The 20,265-nt window shown below is 42.8% G+C and overlaps 1 protein-coding gene across 3 annotated transcripts in view; it reads right to left on the reverse strand.

Moving 5' to 3' along the window:
- The window catches only part of GRK3 (G protein-coupled receptor kinase 3), a 122,793-nt gene that overhangs the window by 63,040 nt on the left and 39,488 nt on the right, over positions 1 to 20,265 (reverse strand). For 2 of the 3 annotated variants that reach the window (XM_029220477.1, XM_029220467.1), the window contains exon 3: positions 994 to 1,067. The exons of the other annotated variant lie outside the window; for it this stretch is intronic. In XM_029220477.1, the coding sequence (XP_029076310.1) occupies positions 994 to 1,067 (74 nt within the window). The remainder of the gene's footprint in view (positions 1 to 993; positions 1,068 to 20,265) is intronic. 3 annotated transcript variants of the gene reach the window in all.

Here is a 20,265-nt window from a genome sequence, read left to right on the forward strand (position 1 = left end):
CCACTCAAGCTTCAAAACTTGGCATGTGTCTTGAGCATGGGACTCATCATGTTTTGGGGGCCCCTCCAGCTTCGTTGTTTTTTTTTTTTAATATGTTGATGTTATAAGTTTTTAATTGTTTTGCGGGGGGCGGGAGGGTGAGGGTTTGTCTGCACCGCACGGCTATGGGATCCTAGTTCCCTGACCAGGGACTGAACCCAGGCCCTTGACAGCGAGAGCGCGGAGTTCTAACCACTGGACCGCCATGGAATTCCCAGCTTCATCTGTTTTTTACTTCAGATCCAGAAACCTCTTCTGGTTTTTCTGTCTCCCAGAAGCAGCCTCCTGCCAGGGGCCAAAGCTGGATTCTCACCTGCCCACCACACCTGGACCAGCCGCCACCCCAGGTGATAAGTGGTTATGGCTCTTCAGTGGGGTTTTCATCTCTTGCCTGTTCTGTTTTCGGATTCCTGCCACAACAGGTGTACATTTCAATACCGTTTAACACCGCAAGGCTGTGGGAGGTTTCAATGTGTCTTCCAGAAGCTCTTGGCCTGCCTCTTCAGATCCCCTCCCAATGTCCTGCTGGGAAAACCAGCTGTGGGTTTGAGGCCACCCTTTCCCACCAAGTCTCCAATTTGTCACTCTAGTAATGTGTGACCAAAAACCTTTGCTAGTTTCTCTTTCACCCAGTAGCAGCCCCCTACCTCGGCTTCTGTGTCCAGAATCAGCGTGCTTCTGCAGAAAATAAAATGGCTGGTAATGCTCAGTGCACCTCTGAAAGATTCTTCCTCCTCTGGAATCTGAGTCCAACTATTCCTCACTGATTCCAGAACACTACAGAGCTTTAAAAATATGATTTTTATAGTTGTTGTCAGCATCTCTAAAACTATATCTTGTAGTACTAATTACTTCTGACGAATCTCTAAGATATCTAGTAGTCTTAATATTTCCCAAAGTACAGTTTAAATATGCTTTTGAAATAAAAGCATTGATAAAACAGTCACTTCTTACCTCTTCATAAAACTTCACCTGAGGTACAGCTTCATTAATTTCATTCAAACAAAAATCTTTAAATAGCAAGAAACCTAAAGAAAAAGAATAAAAAATTTCAGGGTGGGCGATGAATGTAAATTTTATCCCACAGGGTGTTTTCAAATTCATTTGTTTCAACCTCTTCCTCCCCTACCCTTAAAATAAAAAAGGGGGTTTCAAGAGGCTACTTAACGCCTAAAAGGAAATAATCCAGGTAAAGTTAAGAGAATCACACACCTGGTGCCCTGCTTTGAGGCTCCTTCTCGCTTGGCAGCCCCCCTCCCACTTTTAAAAAATGCACAATTAACAGTGCTAGTGGTTACCACCACTTAGTGCTACTGGGCACCAGAACAGTGGAAGATTAACCAAAGAAATCAGAGATACAGGTAATACAGAAGTTGGTAAGAGTCACCATGGAGCTAATAAATGCTACGCCACAGAAACAGAACTACAACTCCCTTAAGAAAAACAAAAGAAGTACTTTCCTAACCTTTCTAGGCTTTTCTCTCACCACTTATTAGCTCAAGTCCCTCCAAGTCCCTACCAAATACCTCGTGCCAGAGCAGATCACCCATTCCCAGATCCACGCCTCATCTTCAAGCAATCAGTACCTTCTGCCCAGGATACCACCCCCATTGCACAGTGCCTGCTACACAGTGTGAGGCCAATAAATATGTGTTGAAAGAATGTTTGCATGGCCCTTCCAACATGCCTCTGCCAAAGTGCTCACCCAGGTTAATTATCTGATTTACAAGTCTCCCACCCCAGGACCAAACCCAGTGGCCAGCTCAATGCCTTGCACCTAGTCAAGCCTCAGTGAATGAATGAAGCTGGAGAGGACAAGCTGACACCAGACTGAGGGCAGAGATACTGGAAGATTACGAAAAGTCAAAAGCAATGAGAAGGTCCAAACAATTAAAGGATTGTTAGGAGAGACAGAAGTCACAGAAAAAAAAAAAAGTGAAGAAAGACTCACAAAAAGTCTAAAATGTTGGACAAAGGTAGATCAGAACTCCCCAGGTAGGACAGGAAGGAAGCAGCTTTGAAAAGATTTTCATTCAAGTTAACATAAGAGTTATATAACTTGAGCCTGTCTGTTGTTGCCCCATAAATTCCCCTCCATGCTTCCAGGAACATGACCTTTGAAAACGGTAAATGTTTGTTCAGTGGAACTGGAAGAAAGGTATTTGGACTACTTGGTTAGATTGGCAAGACCAGACTAACAGGGGCTGGGTGCACAGCTCCAGCAGCAGCATGGCCGTGCTCATACTGTCAAGGGACTGCAGCAGGGCCAACATATGGAGGGAGTAGGGAATTCAAGAAGCAGACGAGTAGGAAGAAGTGAAGATGTGAATCTCTACCGATCTGCATGTTAATATTTTTATTTTAAATAAGAGAAAGGTTGACTTTTTGTTCTCATTCATTTCAAATAATTTCCAATTTCCCTTGTCATTTCTTCTTTGGCTCATGAGTCATTCAGGAATGTGTAGTTTAATTTCCAGATATTTGGGTGTTTTTTTTTTTCAGGTATTTTTGGGATATTGATTTCTGTTTAATTCTGTTGTGGTCAGAGAACACATTCAGTAGGACTTCCAATGCTTTTAAATTTATTGAAACTTGGTTTTGGCCCCAAACTTGGTCCCTCTAGGTGAATGTTTCAAGGGTACTTGAAAAAAAAAGAAAAACAGTATATAGGGTGGAGTGTTTCATTAAACAAAGTAAAAAAGCAATTAGGCCAAGTTGGTTGATAGGCCTGTCCGGGTGCTCTAAACCTTACTGAATGTCTATTTATTCTCTCCATTATCGGTGGAGGACTGTTGAAATCTCCACTTGTAAACTGGAAGGGAGGGGAAAGAAAGAAGGAGGAGGATGAAGAAAGGGAGTTGAATGAATAAACATCCAACTTGATATGTTGTTTACCTACTTCTTTAATGCAATTTCCATCATCAATGTGTAAGATAAGCCAAAGAATTATTTGGAACATCATATAGGGGGAAAAAACCAGTATTTTCCTCATGTCTGTACATAAACTGAAGCATTACTTTCTATCACAGCAGCTGTTAAAATGGGGCAGCCAGAAGAAAGATATTTTGCCTTTTGGATACATCCTAGATCGTTGTGTTCCAGGCTGAATGCAATTTACCTTCATTAGACTTAAATTACATTAAAAAAAAAGAACAAAAGCTAAAGGGCAAAAATAAGGAAATAAGTTACCTAACTGGTTCACTTCATCGGTGCGATTTCTTCAGATTTCAAAGAATAAAAAGTAGTGACCCAACACCTGCTTACTAGGTAACTGTGGAATGTGTTTACCCTTGTTTCTATATTTGAACCACTGCAAACTGCCTGAATACAGATTAACTTCCGAGTGTATGCAACATCCAGGAAAGGCAAACTATCCCAATTTGCCACTAAAATATTTTGCAAAAATTGGTAGAAAGAATTGTATTATCTTTTATAAAAGATCAATTAAGAACTTTTGAAAGCATTAAATATACGTGGTTTCTATGGGAAATTGAAATATAACCACCTAAAAAATGAAAAAGAGGGAAAGAAGAATATGAAAAAAATCTTGTAAGAAATAATACCTGTCCTAGGTTTTACCAAGGAGATTCAAACACTGGGAAGGAGGACAGACTGCATAACTGCTAAAAGTTCCTACCAAAATTTACTAATTTGACAAAGCATTTACTGAGTGTCTACTAAGAGTCACCATGCTATATGTTGGTGAAGACAGAGTTTTTCCCATAAGAGACTTATGGGTTTGTGTAAGGGGCAGACAACAAAGTAGTAAACAAATGAAATAACTGTAATTTATGGGAAATGATATAAAGTAATTAAATATGATGCTGAGATCAATGATAAAACAGAATGTCAATAAGACCTCTCTGAGCTGTGGGATAAACAAAGTACAAAGCATTTCAGATTAGAAAAGGCCAGAATGCCTAATCTCACACCTTCTATTCAATATTGTGAGGTCTTAGCCAGTGCAATAAGAAAAGGAAATAAAACTTACTAAAATTGAAAAGGAAGAATTAAAACTAATTTTATCCCTAGACAACGTGATTAACTATATAACAAATCCTATCTACAAAATAACTACTAGAATATATAAGTGAATTTAGGAAGATCCATAAACGACCATAAAATACAAGGTCATTAGCTAAAAGAATCAATGACATTAGATACACTCACATCACACAGTTTTAAGATGGAATTTTGAAACAAGTCCATTTGCAATAACATCAAAAAAGAACCAATACTTAAGAATAAATAAATAAGAGATATACAATGCCACTAAGTGGAAAACTATATAATATGACTGAAAGACGTTAAAGAAGATCTAAATAAATGGAAAGATATAGTCAGTTCATGGATTGGAAGACTCAGTATTGCAGATGTTAATTCTCCCCAAACTGATCTATGGAGTCAATGCAATCCTAATGATAATCCCCGTCGGCTTTTTAAAGAAACTGACAAGCTGATTCTAAAATGTATATGGAAAGGCGAAAAACCTGGAATACCCAAAACATCTTGAGAAAGAAGCAAAAGGTTCAAGGACTTACACTGCTTAATTTCAGAACTCATTATACAGCCATGGTAATCAACACAGTGTGGTACTGGCATAAGACTAAATCATGAAACAGAATAGAGGATCCAGAAATACACTTATATGTGCTCAACTTATTTTCTACAAAGATAGCAAAGCAATTTATTAGGAAAAGGAAGTCTTTTCAACAAATGGTGCTAGAAAAAACTTATATCCAAATGGGAAAAGAAAAAAAGAAAGAAACAAATCTGAAAAAGGCCTATATCCCGTTTATGTATACATTAAAAAAAAAAAAAACCTCTTACAAATCAATTTTTAAAACGAAACAACCCAATAAAAGAATGGGCAAAAAATGTGAACACTTCACAAAGGAAGAAATATGACTAGCCAATAAGCACACTAAAAGGGCTCAATACCGTTGGTCATCATGCAAATATAAATTAAATCACTTTGAGATACCACTTCATAACCACTAGAAGGGCAGAGTTCAGAAGACTGACAATATCAAATTTTGGCAACCAGAAGCTTCGTTTGCTGAGAAGCATATATAATGTCTTGGACTCCTCGTGCCTCTGAATCAACAGGCAAAGAGGGGAATTACTATGCTGGCTGGGATGATTGATGGGCTGTGACTCCACAATGGAGGGAAGGGGAAAGAAGGAAGAAGAGAGGAGAAGAATAAAGGAAAGAAGGGGAAGCTCTTCCTTAGCATCAAATACCAACCAAAAACTACAGAAGGAATGACGGAGTTAGAAAATCAATAGGTGCCAAAACCCGGGGGCAAAAGTTTGATAAGGAACAAAATATTTACACAGTCTCCAAAGTAATCTCCCATAAATTACTTATTACTTACAAAGGGAAAGTAAAGACAGGCCACAGATTTGGAGAAAATATTTGCAATATACATATCTGATAGAGAACCTGTATCCAAAGTATACAAAGAATTCTCAAAACTCAAGGATGAGAATATAAACAATCCAGTATTTTTAAAAATTCAGCAGAAGATTTGAATATTTTCACCAAAGATGATATATAAATGTAAAATAAGCACATGAAAAGATGTCCAACATTGTTAGTCATTAGGAAAATGCAAATTAAAAACACAGTGAGATATCACTATATACTTCTTAGAATAGCCAAAAAAAAAGAGAGAGAGAGACAATGAATGCCATTGCTGACGAGCAGAGGATGTGGAGTAACTGGAACTCTCCTAGACTGCTAGTAGGAATGCAGGCTCATTGGAAAACATTTCTTTAAAGTTAAAATATCCATTTGCCATTCAACCCAAATAATCACACTCCTAGGTATTTACCCAACAGGAATGAAAATTTATGTTCACACAAAAATCTGAACACAGACATTTGTAGTAGCTTCATATATAATATCAAAAAACTGGGTATAACCCAAATGTTCTTCAATTGATGGCTAGGTAAACTGTGACGTACCCATACAATGGAACACTACTCAACAAGACAAAGGCATAAACTACTGATACATCCACTATAAGTGAATCTCCAATGCACTGTGCTAAGTGAAAGAAACCAGACCCAAAGGCTACATGCTGAATGAGTCCACTTATGTGTCATTCTGGAAAAGGAGGAACCACAGGAACAACTAGATCAGTGGTTGCCAGGGGTTGGGGTGGGGTGTGGCGGTCAACCATAAAGGGCACTAGAACATTTGTGGAGGTGATGAATTACTCTGTATCTTGACTTTGGTAGTCGTTATACAACTTTATGAATTTGTCAAAACTCACAGAATTGTACATTGTAGATGGTGAGTTTTATTTAAATTATACCTCAATAAACCTGACTCTTCCTGCCACCCCACCAAAAAAAAAAAAAAAACTGGTGCTAAAGAAGAAAGAAAAATAAGATTGGGTACATACAGCTAAGCCAGGGACAAGGCTCAAAAGATGTTCCTGAATAGTGGCTTTAAGTCGATCACAAATTGGGATCTAAAATTTCCAGAAGCTAATGCCTGATCACTTAACATGGTTGTCAGTTTCTACAGGATGTTCTTCATAAAGCACAAGTTTGTATGGAAGATAAAATCATTCACACACAGAGGCATGGGACTAAAATAAGTAATTACAAAGGTTCTGAGTAATGCAGAGGCTGGAAAGAACTATTCTGACACATTCAGGATACACAATAGTCTTTACAAGTGAAAACAAAGTAAATCTGAAATGATAACTAGAAAAGCAAACTCAAAAATACAGAAAGCAAGCATACAGATGTAAACACGGAAAACTCCCACAGGGCACCATGCCCCTCCTAGATGAATAATACTAACTTAAATTCCCACTGAATAATTCTCCCTTTCATTTCTTCCAAGTCCCAAGAGGAATAAATAAATATAAATCAAAACGAATATTTAGTTAATTATTTTTACCTACTTCATGCAAACCTTATATTTTTTTATTTGACTCTGCTTATCAAACTAGAACTTTCACTTCCCGACTTAAAACTTTACAGAAGGGCTTCCCTGGTGGCGCAGTGGTAGAGAGTCCGCCTGCCGATGCAGGGGACACGGGTTCCTGCCCCGGTCCGGGAAGATCCCACATGGCGCGGAGCGGCTGGGCCCGTGAGCCATGGCCACTGAGCCTGCGCGTCTGGAGCCTGTGCTCCGCAGAGGGAGAGGCCACAACAGTGAGAGGCCCGCGTACCGCAAAAAGAAAAAAAAAAAAACAAAAAAACTTTACAGAAGAAAATTAGTAACAAAATGTAGTTGAGGAATATTGTAAATACGTCTTCTAAATATCCAAATTATCTACCCCACCTCCAATTTAAATTCAGCACATCTCATAATTAATGAGTTCACTCATTTAGATAATGGAGAGATTTGGGGCCCTGAATATTAACAGTCTAGTAGACAAAAGCACAAATGGTAATGAACGTGGCCAAAGAAAAATTCACAGAATGTTCCAAGCAGTTGGCTCTTACTTCAAAAGGGAACAAAGGAAATTGGGACTGGGAGGAAAATGTGAAAATTCAGTGGCAAGAAAAGTATATCTAAACCCTTGCAATAGTTGGATTACTTTCAGCCTTTACCAACATTATGAAATGATGGAAAAGAAAAAAATTTCTGGCTATGCACCATGCCAATACTCTTTCCAGACTGGGGTCAACTGTTTTCATTTATAACAATTTAATGCACATCTAATAGTAAACAAACAAAACGACAAAATAAAGTGAGATTTAAAATAACTTAAAATAGAAGTATTATTCCAACAATCCACCTGATTTGTATTTCCCAAAGACGTCTCAAAGAACAATGATTAAAGCTGGCAGTATGGAAATTAGGGTATGTGTGTACATCACAGATTAAACATGGCCAGGACAAAGTGGGGAAGGTATGTAAAACACACTGGGTCTAACCATAATTTTAACAAGGAAGAAACAGAATAACAATCAACCAATTAATGCATGTGTGTTCACTTGGTGATAATTCATGACGCTATGCACTTGAACTTGAGCACTTTTCTATACATATATTCCATTAAAGGTTTATTTAAAACAAAAGAGAATCAACCAATAAGTTTTTTGTTTGTTTGTTTTTGGGTTTTTTTGGCTGCACTGGGTCTTCGTTGCTGCGCGCGGGCTTTCTCTAGTTGCGGCGAGCGGGGACTACTCCTCGTTGCGGCGCACAGGCTTCTCGTTGCAGTGGCTTCTCTTGTTGCAGAGCACGGGCTGTAGGCACACGGGCTTCAGTAGTTATGGCTCACGGGCTCTAGAGTGCAGGCTCAGTACTTGTGCACGGGCTTAGTTGCTTCTTGGCATGTGGGGTCTTCCCGGACCAGGGATCGAACCCGTGTCCGCTGCATCGGCAGACGGATTCTTAACCACTGCACCATCAGGGAAGCCCAACCAATAAGCATTTATGTCATGGTGCTATAAGTGTAAACAAAGGGGTTCTCAGAGCAATTGCAATCTGATTGGAGGTACTGATAGACATACATAAAAGATAATACCTAACTACGTTGCATTAGTTAAGTGCCATACTCGCTTTGCAGGGAGAGATGCATTGCTTCCTAGATCACGGCACGGCCACCTCAACATTCGTCCAGTCTCCTTTCCCATTCATCCTGCGTGCTGCTGCCTAGATCTGACCATGCTGCTCCCTTGCTTTTGAACTCATCATTGCACAGAACACTGGATAAGACCCAGCCTCTAACATCTGCACTGCAATGCACGCCCCGCTCTGCCCCACACCTCCCCAGAGCTACAGCGCCCACCCGCCCAGCACGGCTGGACGCAAGCGCAGGTCACTCAACATGCCTCTGTGCCTTCACACACGCTCCTCACTCCACCTGAAACAGACTCCCCTTCTCAGCACCAGCTCCCTTCTTGCCAACCACCTCTCTACCCGCTTCCCCACCCCCACCCTTCTCATCCCCTCCAGACTTGACCTGGTTAACACCCACTTTACCTTCAGGACCACAACTGAGCATCACGTAACGCACTAAAATTCGAAGAGCTCCCCAGCCCAGCCAGGTGGAGGAGCTATCCCACGGCCCTGGGTCCTTAGTGCTTTCAAGGCCACTAACTCGCAACTATCTCTTTTTATCTTATGAATGGACAAAATGGCTCAAAGTTGTAAAAATAAATTAAAAAGGTATAAAATGAAAAGTTTCCTTCTGGTCCATGTCCTTCATCTTCCCAGTAGCGCACCCACCACCATCACCCCCAAGGTAATGGCTATTACTGGTTCCTTGTATCTTTTCGGGGAAGTGATGTGTGTTACTTCTTGGTCAGGTGCTAAGAAATCCGTGTGATTCCTTCACCCAGCTCGATGCAGGAAACTCTGCAGTCCTAGGGACACCAGCGCCACAACATGGCAAGAGCTTGGCACATGGAGGGGGGCCTCCCGCTAACCCTGCACCGCTACGGATGAGAGAGACACTCTCATGTGTGGGTCTCTGTTATAGGCGCTGCGTTACCTCCTAACACAGCACAACGGCAGGCGCAAAGACGAACTCTTATTTCCTACCATACTGTTTCCGTCAGCCTGTTTTTCATAACTCGAGACCGTGGAGATCTTTCTATACTAGTCACGAAGAGCTACCTGGCCGCTCCTTACCGCTACATTATTCCAGTGGATGGAATGTCAGAAGTTACGTAACTTGTTCCCTAATGGTGAACATTTGGGCTGCAGGAAATATTTTGCTTTTACAAAATTGCTGCAATAAATAACCCTCTCCGTACATCATTTCTCGTGTGTTCAAGCCTATTTGTAGGATACATTCCTCCGAGTGAAACTCCTGAGCCAACGGTTATATAGACATTCTGGTATTTTAATAGACCCAGCCAAATTAGCCCCATCCGAGCAGTACCTGTTCATACACCCACCGGCAATGCATCAGCTCCTGTTTTTAAACCCACGGCCATACAAAAGTGTGTTATTAAACTTCCGGATCTTGTGACAATTTGAAAGATTAAGAAAAATAATAATAGTTCAGAGTAATTTGCGCTTTGCCAATCTTTAATCAAGTTGAAAATCTTTTCATATGTTTAAGGTTCCATTTTCACCCTGGGTTACAGGTCTTTGCTCACGAGCACGTCCAGGGCCTTCTGTATTGAGGTTTGCTACTCAGCACTGCTGCTCAAGGAATCCTTCGGGCCCTCCACCTCTTGGGTACTGGTCCTGTCGGCGTGATCAGTGTGTCCATTTCTTGCTCCTTGTCCGTTCCTGGCGTTCAATGGCAATACTTCTAGTATCTCCCCATTAAACGTGACGCCGGCCTTGGGAATACTCAGTGGCATAGTGTTAAGAAAGGCTGCGCCTCTAACGATGTCACCGAGGAGTTGTTTACTCAGGGGCTCTGGGAGGGAAATGGCCTGCTCGTGTGTGGTTTTCTCTCTAATCCTCAGCACAATGGCCAGTTCTCAATCGGCTCAACAAACATTTGATAAATTTACTAAGGGAAGATCAGTATGGCTCGCGCTATAGTCACAGATGGTTCCGGGAAGAAGTGAAGTACAGGCCAGGTGTGGAGAGATTAATGGGCTACAGAGTCGAGAGAAAGAACAAGTGGCCAGAGACAGGAAATTTCCATGGAGATAAGGAAGGAGTGAGGCTTTGAATCTGGACACAGCCACGTTCCTATGCGGAAAAGGTGGAAGGAATGCTTTATCCCACCACCGAGGCTTGAATGGGCGGGGGGAGATGGGCTTCATCCGGCAGGCTGAGGGATCCGTCTAGAAGAATCCCAGTGCTAGGTATTTCTCAGTTACACAATGCTTCGCGTGTGCTCAGAGCTTCGGAATGCCAAAGAGCCAGCTGGGGAATAGTTTTTAATATAAGTGGGCAATTGTTTCATGAAAAGTTAAACTCAGCTCTCAAATCCGGGGCGGAGGATTTTAGAGCAGGGCCTCTTTCTTCTCAACACGGCAAAGCTGAATCCTTCTCCCTTCCTCTTCCTTGGAACGCTCATCTGCCAGGGCGTCTGTCCCCAGATGACCCTTTCATCCTCATCCCATCCCTGAAGCCGACCCACAACAGGTACAAAGTGTTGACCCCTATGTGTTAACAGTGCCTGCCTACCACCTGGCTCTCAATATTTCTACCAGAATGTGAAGATGTCAGCAAAAGCCTTTGAGGCTCAAAAAAGTGGAACCTTGATAGCGGAACACCAGGTGATGACAGTGCCACAGCCAACCCTCTGGGGCAAGAAGGCCCACGGGCCGCTGTTGCGGCGCCTCCAGTGACTGGTGGCTGGAGTGGGCTTGTCATATCTTGACGTGAAATCTCATGACTATGAAATGATTTCTTACTAGAGCAATGGGGTGTTTCTGATTATTTAGTCCAAATTCATTTTAACTTGTAGCCATTTGTTAATTAGCAATTTGTTAATTAAATGACATAGGTATGTTTAAGTTTGTTAATTAAATGACATAGCTATGTTTAAAAGTTAGATGGTGCGTTTACGTGTTGTAATTTTGTACGCTCGGGGCCTTATACCTTCTGCCAGGAGTGGGGATGTGGCGGTGGGAAGTCCCTTCCACCCTTTGTGCGTGACAGGGACAAGCACCCCGCTGCTCTCCCGCGAACACAGCTGCCCAACTGGGCCCTCTATTTCTGTGGGTGCTCATGCTAACACTCGTGCCAGCAGTGCACAGATGCCCACGAGGGCCACGACGGAGGTGATGGACAGGACACTGGGTGTATCATTGGTGGGCCATGACTTCACCCCTGGAATGCTCTCCTCACGCTGAGAAAATAATCACAGAATATATAGCTCTACTCCTACTGTTTACACAAAATGCTACAAATAAGAGTTTTACAGTAATGGCAGTTGAAAGGATTTCACGCTGAAGCAAAAAGACAAAAAAAAAGAAGAGTCACTTCCTCTGGTGTATAAAATACTGAACTAGATGCTTTCTAGTCACAAAGAGGAAAACAGCATCAGAGGTTATCTTTGGTCTCAAGGAATTTGGATTCCAGTTAGAGAAACCGCACCGAAGAGGCACCTGGAAATCCTGCATTTGCCACAGGAAGTGCCAAATAAATGGCTCATAAGGAACATCAGAAAATGGACTGTTCATGGTTCAGCTAATCCCTGAATGGCTGGATCTTTCGTTGTTGTTTTTTGGGGGGTTTTGGCCGTGATGCACGGCATGTGGGATCTTAGTTCCCCGACCGGGTTATCAAACCCCCACCTCTCCCCGGCAGTGGAAGCACAGTGTCTTAACCACTAGACCACCAGGGAATTCCCAAATGGCTGGATCTTTGAGAAAAGCACAGGCCAGAAGGCGGTGTCCCACAGAGGGAGACAGAGCGTAAGACTCATCGGTGGAGTATATGCTAGAAGAAAAAGACAAAGAAAAAAAAGACTGAGGCCAGTTTGGGTGACTTGAATGACAGTAACAAGAGGGACTTTGTCCTGCAGTGGGGCTTTAGGACAGGTATAGAGCATGAAGGTGACGTGATGACACGGTGTTTTCAATTACCCCGTTCACTTCATCTTTCTGTGCATTAACTAGTTCCTTTCCTTTCATAGTTTTGAATAATTTAAGGCAATATACTTTATAGAATGTATTCATTCCCCTAAGTCAGGGGTCCCAACCCCCAAGCCATGGACCAGTACCGGTCGAGTGAGCGAAGCTTCATCTGTGTTTACAGTCGCTCCCCATCACCTGCATTACAGCCTGAGCTCCGCCTCCGGTCAGATCAGCGGTGGCATCAGATTCTCATAGGAGCGCAAACCCTACTGTGAACTGCGCATGCGAGGGATCCAGGTTGCGTGCTCCTTACGAATGACCTGAGGTGGACCTGAGGCGGTGATGCTAGCACTGGGGAGTGGCTGCAAATACAGATTATCATCAGCAGAGAGGTGTGACTGCATGGAGACCATGATAAATCAACTGCTTGCAGACTCATATCAAAACCCTATCAGTGAGCGACAAGCGAAACAAGCTCAGGGCTCCCACTGATTCTGCATTATAGTGAGTTGTATGATTATTTCATTATATATTGCAATGTAATAATAATAGAAATAGAGTGCACAATAAATGTAATACGCTTGAATCATCCCAAGACCATCTCCCTCCCACCCCGCCCCAGTCCATGGAAAAACTGTCCTCCATGGAACCGGTCCCTGGTACCAAAAAGGTTGGGGACCGCTGTCCTAAATTATAGAAACTAAGTATACTATCCCCTAAATGGCCTTTGAGTTCTCCTTGAGTCTTCTTTTTCCCACACTCCCCACATTCATTAGCTGACCTGTTAGGTTTTATCTTCAGAATAAATCCCAACCCACCCCCTTCTTGCATCTCCACTGTCCTCGTCTGATGTAGGCCAGCACCGCCAACTTCCTGGATGGCGGCAGCCTCCAAATTCATCTCCCTGCTTCCACTCTCCCACTTTTGACTTGGATAATTCATTCGCCATAAAAAGGCTGGAATGATCTTAAAACAAATCAGACATGGTCAAAACCTACCAGAGCTTCCCATTACACGTAAAATAAAACCCTGATTCCTGCCCACCTCTCTCTCTGCCTACCTTGGCCTCTGGCTGATTCTGGAACCTGCTGTGTTCTTTCCTGCCCCTGCTGATTACCATGCTGTTCCCTATGCCAAGAATGCTGTTCCTTCTTGGCTGAGAACGCTCTTCCACCTGATCCTCACGGGGCTCCTTCTTTCTCAAAACCAATCACTTCTTCAAATCACTTCCTCAAAGAAACATTCGCTAAATAACTAATTTAAGCAATAACCCAGTCAGTCTCTTTCTTGTCACCTGCTTTCATTACCCACTTATCCCTGATAAGATGCTTAGACCCGAATCATATTCATGACACCCCAGAGCCAGATGGTCCCCACACCCCACCCATGGTCAGTAGACCCTAGACTCTGGCTCCTGTGGGAGGCAACAAGCTGGATGGTTTTCACCAACTCTTTGTGCTAAGGTTCCCTGGTTTCCTGATTGGCAAAACAAAAGGACTGGGATAGATAAAAATCTAATGATTCATTTAAGCTTAGCACTCTGTGGTTTCATGAATTAAACTGGGGTCGGTTTTATTTCATTCTTTTTTGCTGTTGCCCTTATTGCTATTTTGACAGATGGAGATGGGGGAAAACACATAAAAGAAAAAACGAGTAAAGGAAGAAAGGTGGGAGGCAACAAAGGAGAAAGAGAAGGTGGAGAGAGGATGAGGGCTTTTTTGAAACCACTTCTTGTGGGAAATTAATCGTGCTGCTTTGTCCTGGCAAGAAGTAGCTATTTCAGGAAGAAAACAACCACTTCATACATGGAAGTTTCAGCACTAGTTAACCTGAACTCTACTGCTGTCGCCTAAGGGGTTTCATCTATTTACATCATCAGCTCAGATACTGAGCGAGGGCCTGAGCTCTGGAGAGGGGCAGACCCCAACTCTGTAAGGTCAATTTCAGTTCAGCCATCACTGTTTACAAGATGCCAGGCAGGTGAGAAGCATCTTCACCTCTGAGTGCAGGTCCTCTCACCTGTAAAATGGGGCTGATGCCAACCTCGGCATGGGGTCATTTTGAAGACTAAATAAGATCTGTAGTGGGGGGGGGGGGGCTTCCCTGGTGGCGCAGTGGTTGAGAGTCCACCTGCCGATGCAGAGGACACGCGTTCCGGTCCGGGAAGATCCCACATGCCACGGAGCGGGCTAGGCCCGTGAGCCATGGCCGCTGAGCCTGTGCATCCGGAGCCTGTGCTCCGCAACGGGAGAGGCCACAACAGTGAGAGGCCCGCGTACCGCAAAAAAAAAGGATCTGTAGAGGAATTCCCTGGTGGTGGAGTGCTTAAGAATCCGCCTGCCAATGCAGGGGACACGGGCTCGAGCCCTGGTCCGGGAAGATCCCACATGCTGCAGAGCAACTAAGCCCGTGCACCACAACTACTGAGCCTGTGCTCTAGAGCCTGTGAGCCACAACTACTGAAGCCCACGTGCCACAACTACTGAAGCCCGCGTGCCTACAGCCTGTGCTCTGCAACAAGAGAAGCCACCACGATGAGAAGCCCGCGCACCACAATGAAGAGCAGCCCCCGCTCGCTGCAACTAGAGAAAGCCCGGGCACAGCAATGAAGACTCAATGCAGCCAAAAATAAGTAAATAAATACATTTTTTTTTAAAAACACACACATAAGATGATTTTTTTTAAAAAAGGAACTGTATGTAGAACACTGAGTACCTAAGGTCTTGATTATGGGCTGTTACCATTCAAACGGTACTGATACAGAACTTTTCAAAGCTTCTGCTTCTGAGGTTTACACGTGCTGCTATGCGTAAGCCAGAAACTGATCATCACCATCTTTACATCACTTTGTGAAGTTATAACAATGGTGTTATGCATCTAGGGTTTTACAGGTAGTCCCAATTTCACATATTTAACACACTCTCCTGCTAAGAACCAAATACTTTACTTCAAAAATAAAATTACACTTCAGAACATAATATGGTAACCAGAGCCGGACTTAAGTTTCCACAATAACAACCAAAAAACTGGACAAGATATATGAAGTAACTGTTTTCAGACACAGAAGGGGCTATAGTCCCTGAAAGAAGGGAAGCAAACTAGGAGGACCCCAGGCTGGGTCAGCTGTTGGCCTGGAGGTACTTTCTGAAATGTGGTGCTGGGAGGGGGACCCAAGCAGACCATGGTGGTCCTGCCGAGGCAAAGGCACCAGGAGTTCACGGAACACGAGGTGCCTGGAAACACCAGAAAAATAAATGAAATGAAGAGCTATATAGCTATTATAAGCCAGTGGTGATGACAACTTACTAGGATATACCCAATCCAAAAGAAGACTGGAAAAGAAAAATGCAACAAGGAAACAAATAATACATGCGAGATTTAAATCAAACTAAATTGGTAATTATTTAAGTGTAAATGGTCTAAATAGTCTAATTACAAGGCAGAGATCAGAGAACAGACATACCATGCAAACACTAATATCAAGAAAGCTCGAGTGATTATAACAATATTAGACAAAGTAGACGTCAGAACAAATATATTATTACCAGGAAAGACTTCTCATCATGATAAAAGTGGTAGATTCATCAAGGTGACATAACAATCGTAATGCGTGTGTACTGGGAATTCCCTGGCGGTAAGTGGTTAGGGGTCCATGCTTCCACTACAGGGGGCACAGGTTCGATCTCTGGTCGGGGAACTAAGATCCCGCAAGCTGCATGGTACGACCAAAAAACCAAAAAGATCTGTGTGTACCTATCACAGGAGATGCAACAATGCCTCTCCTAGGCACTTACCAAAGAGAAATGACAGCGTCTGTTCACAACAAGACTTGATGAAAAATATCCATAGCAGCTTTACTCGTAATTTCCCTGAACTGGAAACAACCCGATGTGCATGAAAAGTGAAGTGTGTTAATAAGTCCATACACTGGAACACTATTCAGCAATAAAAGAAACAAAAATCCCGACACAAGCAACAGGATAAATGAACCTCAAGGAAGAACATTGTGCCGAGGCAAAGGGGCCAGACACAAGCATAGGATTTGATTCTACTGATAGGATGTTCTAGAAAAGGCAAATATAATCTACTGTGACTGGAAGCAGAAGCAGATCAGTGGTTGCCTGGGGCTGGGATGAGCTGTTTAGAAATGGGCAAGAGTATACTTTTTAAAGTGATGGAAATGGTCCATATATGGATTGTGGTAACAGGTACGCGGGTGTACCCTTTTGTCAAAACTCAAACTCTATACTTAAATTGGATGTATTTTATTGTGTTTTATACCTCAATAAAATTGCTTTTTAAAACAAAAGCATACAGCATATTTATCAGTAAACAAAGAAAAATTAAGTAACAACTGGATCCTTAGGTATGTGGTATCTCAAGAGAAGGAAATCAGGCATATTCTGAAAGAGATAAGCTAATATTCTGAAAGAGATAAGCTAAAAAGTAACAGTAGAAGAAAAGGGCCCAAATCAATGTTCCCAGTAAGCTATCCCATTTGAAGTTCTTTTCCATCACCAATTCTGAACCCACTTCTTGGTTTAAAAGTAGAAGCCACAAAACAAACCTAATTTCAATCTTCTGAAATAGTCATAGATTATATGGTAAGCAAATCAATTCTGAAAGAGCAAACTTTGAAGACAATGAATTAAAAAAAAAATTCAAAGCAGTAAAATATTTCCAGTAAGAAAAAAAAAAAAAAGATTTCTTTGGAGAGTAAGTGCATCTTACAAGGGAAGAAAGAAGATTTGCTTCTTGAAGAAGCTGTCCTAGCTGCTCTCACTGTGTTCTACTGTTATAAACAGTGTTTGAGGGACTAAAGCAATTCTCTCTGCCCCCACCTCCACACTTTTCTGGGATTTCTCTTGGAAACCAAATCACAAGAATCTTCTCTGTTCATCAGCGAGCAGGGTTGGGACAAAGCTCCGAACTTTAAGGCTGACCTAAAAGCATCATGTAGAACACAGAGGAGGTGCGACAATACTCTTCAGCAGATGGCCCACTGTGCAAAGCAAGCAAGTTACCTTAATTCCGAGATGCATGAACACAGTCATCGCCCTACACCCTCAGGCTCTTGTCTGAGCCTTTCTTTCACCTTCTGGCTCCAACTGAACCCAACCACATGGTACCCTGCAAGCCTCTGTGCCTCCCACCCACTTTTGTACCACAACACAATTCATTGCAAATCTATCCTCCCATCTTCAGATGACTTCTCACCACCTCCACTGCTGGCCGCTGGTCCCAAAGCCGGGATCATCTCTTGCCGACGCGCTGTAGCATCTCCTGCTTCTTGCTTCCACAGTACCTAGACAATGCTGCACGAGCACTTGAGTCAGGGCGTGCCGCCCCAGTGCTCAAACCTTCCTGTGTCCCATCCCATGACCAGTAAAAGCGGAGAGCCTCGTGATTGCCTGAAAAGCCTCGCCAACCACCCCCCACTTGTCTCGCGGTCCCCCGCACTCAGCCCCTTGGCTGCAGCCTCCTTGCTGTTCCTCCACCACATGGTTCCAGTCTTAGGGTCTCTGTCCTGCTGAGCCCTCTGCCTGGACCCACTTCCCCCCAGTACACAGGGGCTCAGCCCTCACACCTCCCCAGGACGCTGTTCAACCGTCCCTTTGTAAGTGGTGCCTTCTCCAAACGCCCTATTTGAAACTGCCGCACACACCGGCAAGCCCTGCCCCCCTTTGGCCTCTACAATTCTCCACAACGTTTACTACTGTGCGGACAGTGTGTATTCGTTGTTCTGTCTCCCCCCGTAGAATGTTAGCTCCAGGGACTGCAGGGGGGGCCCGGGTTCGATCCCTGGTCAGGGAACTAGATCCCACATGCCGCAACTAAGAGTTCGCATGCTGCAACTAAAAGATCCCGCGCGCCACAACTAAGACCCGGCGCAGCCAAATAAATAATTAAATAAATATATTAAACAAAGAATGTTAGCTCCATAGGAGCACCCATAGCAGTACTATTCATGGATGCATGGTACACAGTGAAACTTACTGAATGAATGACTGAATTTTTAGTAGATTTCAAACAAAGCCCGAGAACCACCTCATAGCGTATCTCTACATTTCCTGATCTTGACTTTGACCAGAAGTAGGAATACTAAAATAAATCAATGATAATGTATAAAACCCTCAGAAAAGGTATTTCCCAAAGGGCTAAAGCCAGGGGAGATTATGACAGTGCACTGCCACCTGGAATTTCAGGCGTTTGGGGCTCCTAAAATCCTAAAACCGCCCAATCATCCCTCTACTGTCAGCTCAAAAAGCTGACGGTCAACTCTTCCAGTAGAGGTCATGTTTCCTAGGTCCTCAGAACTCTCCAGGAATGTATATCAAGACCCCAGCTTTGCTAATATTGCTACAGCATGTAGCATTTTCCCTTAATTATGTGGATCCAGGCAACGAGACAGCTACAAAGTTGAGTCAGTTGCAGATGTTGGCTGATTGGCTAGACTTTCCTTTTGGCTAAGAGTGGTTTCCCCACACTTGCCATGGGATCTAAACTCATGGCTCTGAAACATCACCAGTAGCCCCTTCCAAGAATTTCGGAGACTTCTGGGCAGTAGTAAACACTCCTTACAGCTGTCTGATACTGGCATGCCAGAGGTCTGTGGGTTTCACATCCATCCTTTTGCAGAGTGAGCTGGTGGCAGGTAGAAATCCCTCTGTGGCCTGACGCTGGTCTCCCCTCTGTGCCTTTTTGTTTAATAAGACCTTTCCAATGGAGCACTTAAAATATATTAGATTCTCAATGTCTCATTCAACAAAGCACATAAATAAAGCAGAGACCTGCTACAGAAAGATCTTTGTGCACTGCCCCCAAATTCTGGATTTCAGTATCATGATATATTAACTAGGAATTGTATAGTTTATATGTTTTAAAAAAAAAAACAACTCCAGCACTATTTACAATAGCCAAGACGTGGAAGCAGCCTAAATGTCCGTCCACAGATGAATGGATAAAGATGATGTGGTATATATCAATATATACACAATGGTATATTATGCAGCCATAAAAAAGAATGAAATAATGCTATTTGCAGCAACATGGATGGACCTAGAGATTATCATACTAAGTGAAGTGAGTCAGAGAGAGACAAATATTATATGACATCACTTATACGTGGAATCTAAAAAAATGATACAAATGAACTGATTTACAAAACAGAAACAGACTCACAGACATAGAAAACAAACTTATGGTTACCGAAGGAGAAAGGTGGGGAGGGATAAATTAGGAGTTTGGGGTTAACAGATACACACCATTATATGTAAAATAGATAAACAACAAGGATCTACTGTATAGCATAGGGAACTACATTCAATATCTTGTAATAACCTATAATGGAAAAGAATCTGAAAAAGAATATATATATATGTATAACTAAATCACTTCGCTGTACACCTGAAACTAACACAACATCCTATCAACTATACTTCAATTAAAAAAAACCCCAGATGCATGCTCATTTCCCCACTAACTTTTCCTGGTGACAGACAGAAAACAGCAGTTGTGAAGTGCCTACCTCCTACTCAGGCTCTGCTTTTTGGGGAATGGGCAACCTTGGTCACATTATTTTAACTAGCACAGAAAACACTAGTTTAGTACACAGGTGGCCATCACGGTCTTAAACCAATAGTAGTTCCCATCAATCACGGGCTCAGAAGAGCTCAGGGAAAATTCAATAGCAACCACCTAAAAGATCAGAGAGAGAGTTGCCAGCCTGCAGATCAGGGGTTTGGTGGTCACACGCCA

This window comes from Monodon monoceros, unplaced genomic scaffold, assembly GCF_005190385.1.
Source record: "Monodon monoceros isolate NGI ecotype Baffin Bay Population unplaced genomic scaffold, NGI_Narwhal_1 Super_Scaffold_1, whole genome shotgun sequence".
In the NCBI taxonomy this organism is placed as follows: Eukaryota; Metazoa; Chordata; class Mammalia; order Artiodactyla; family Monodontidae; genus Monodon; species Monodon monoceros.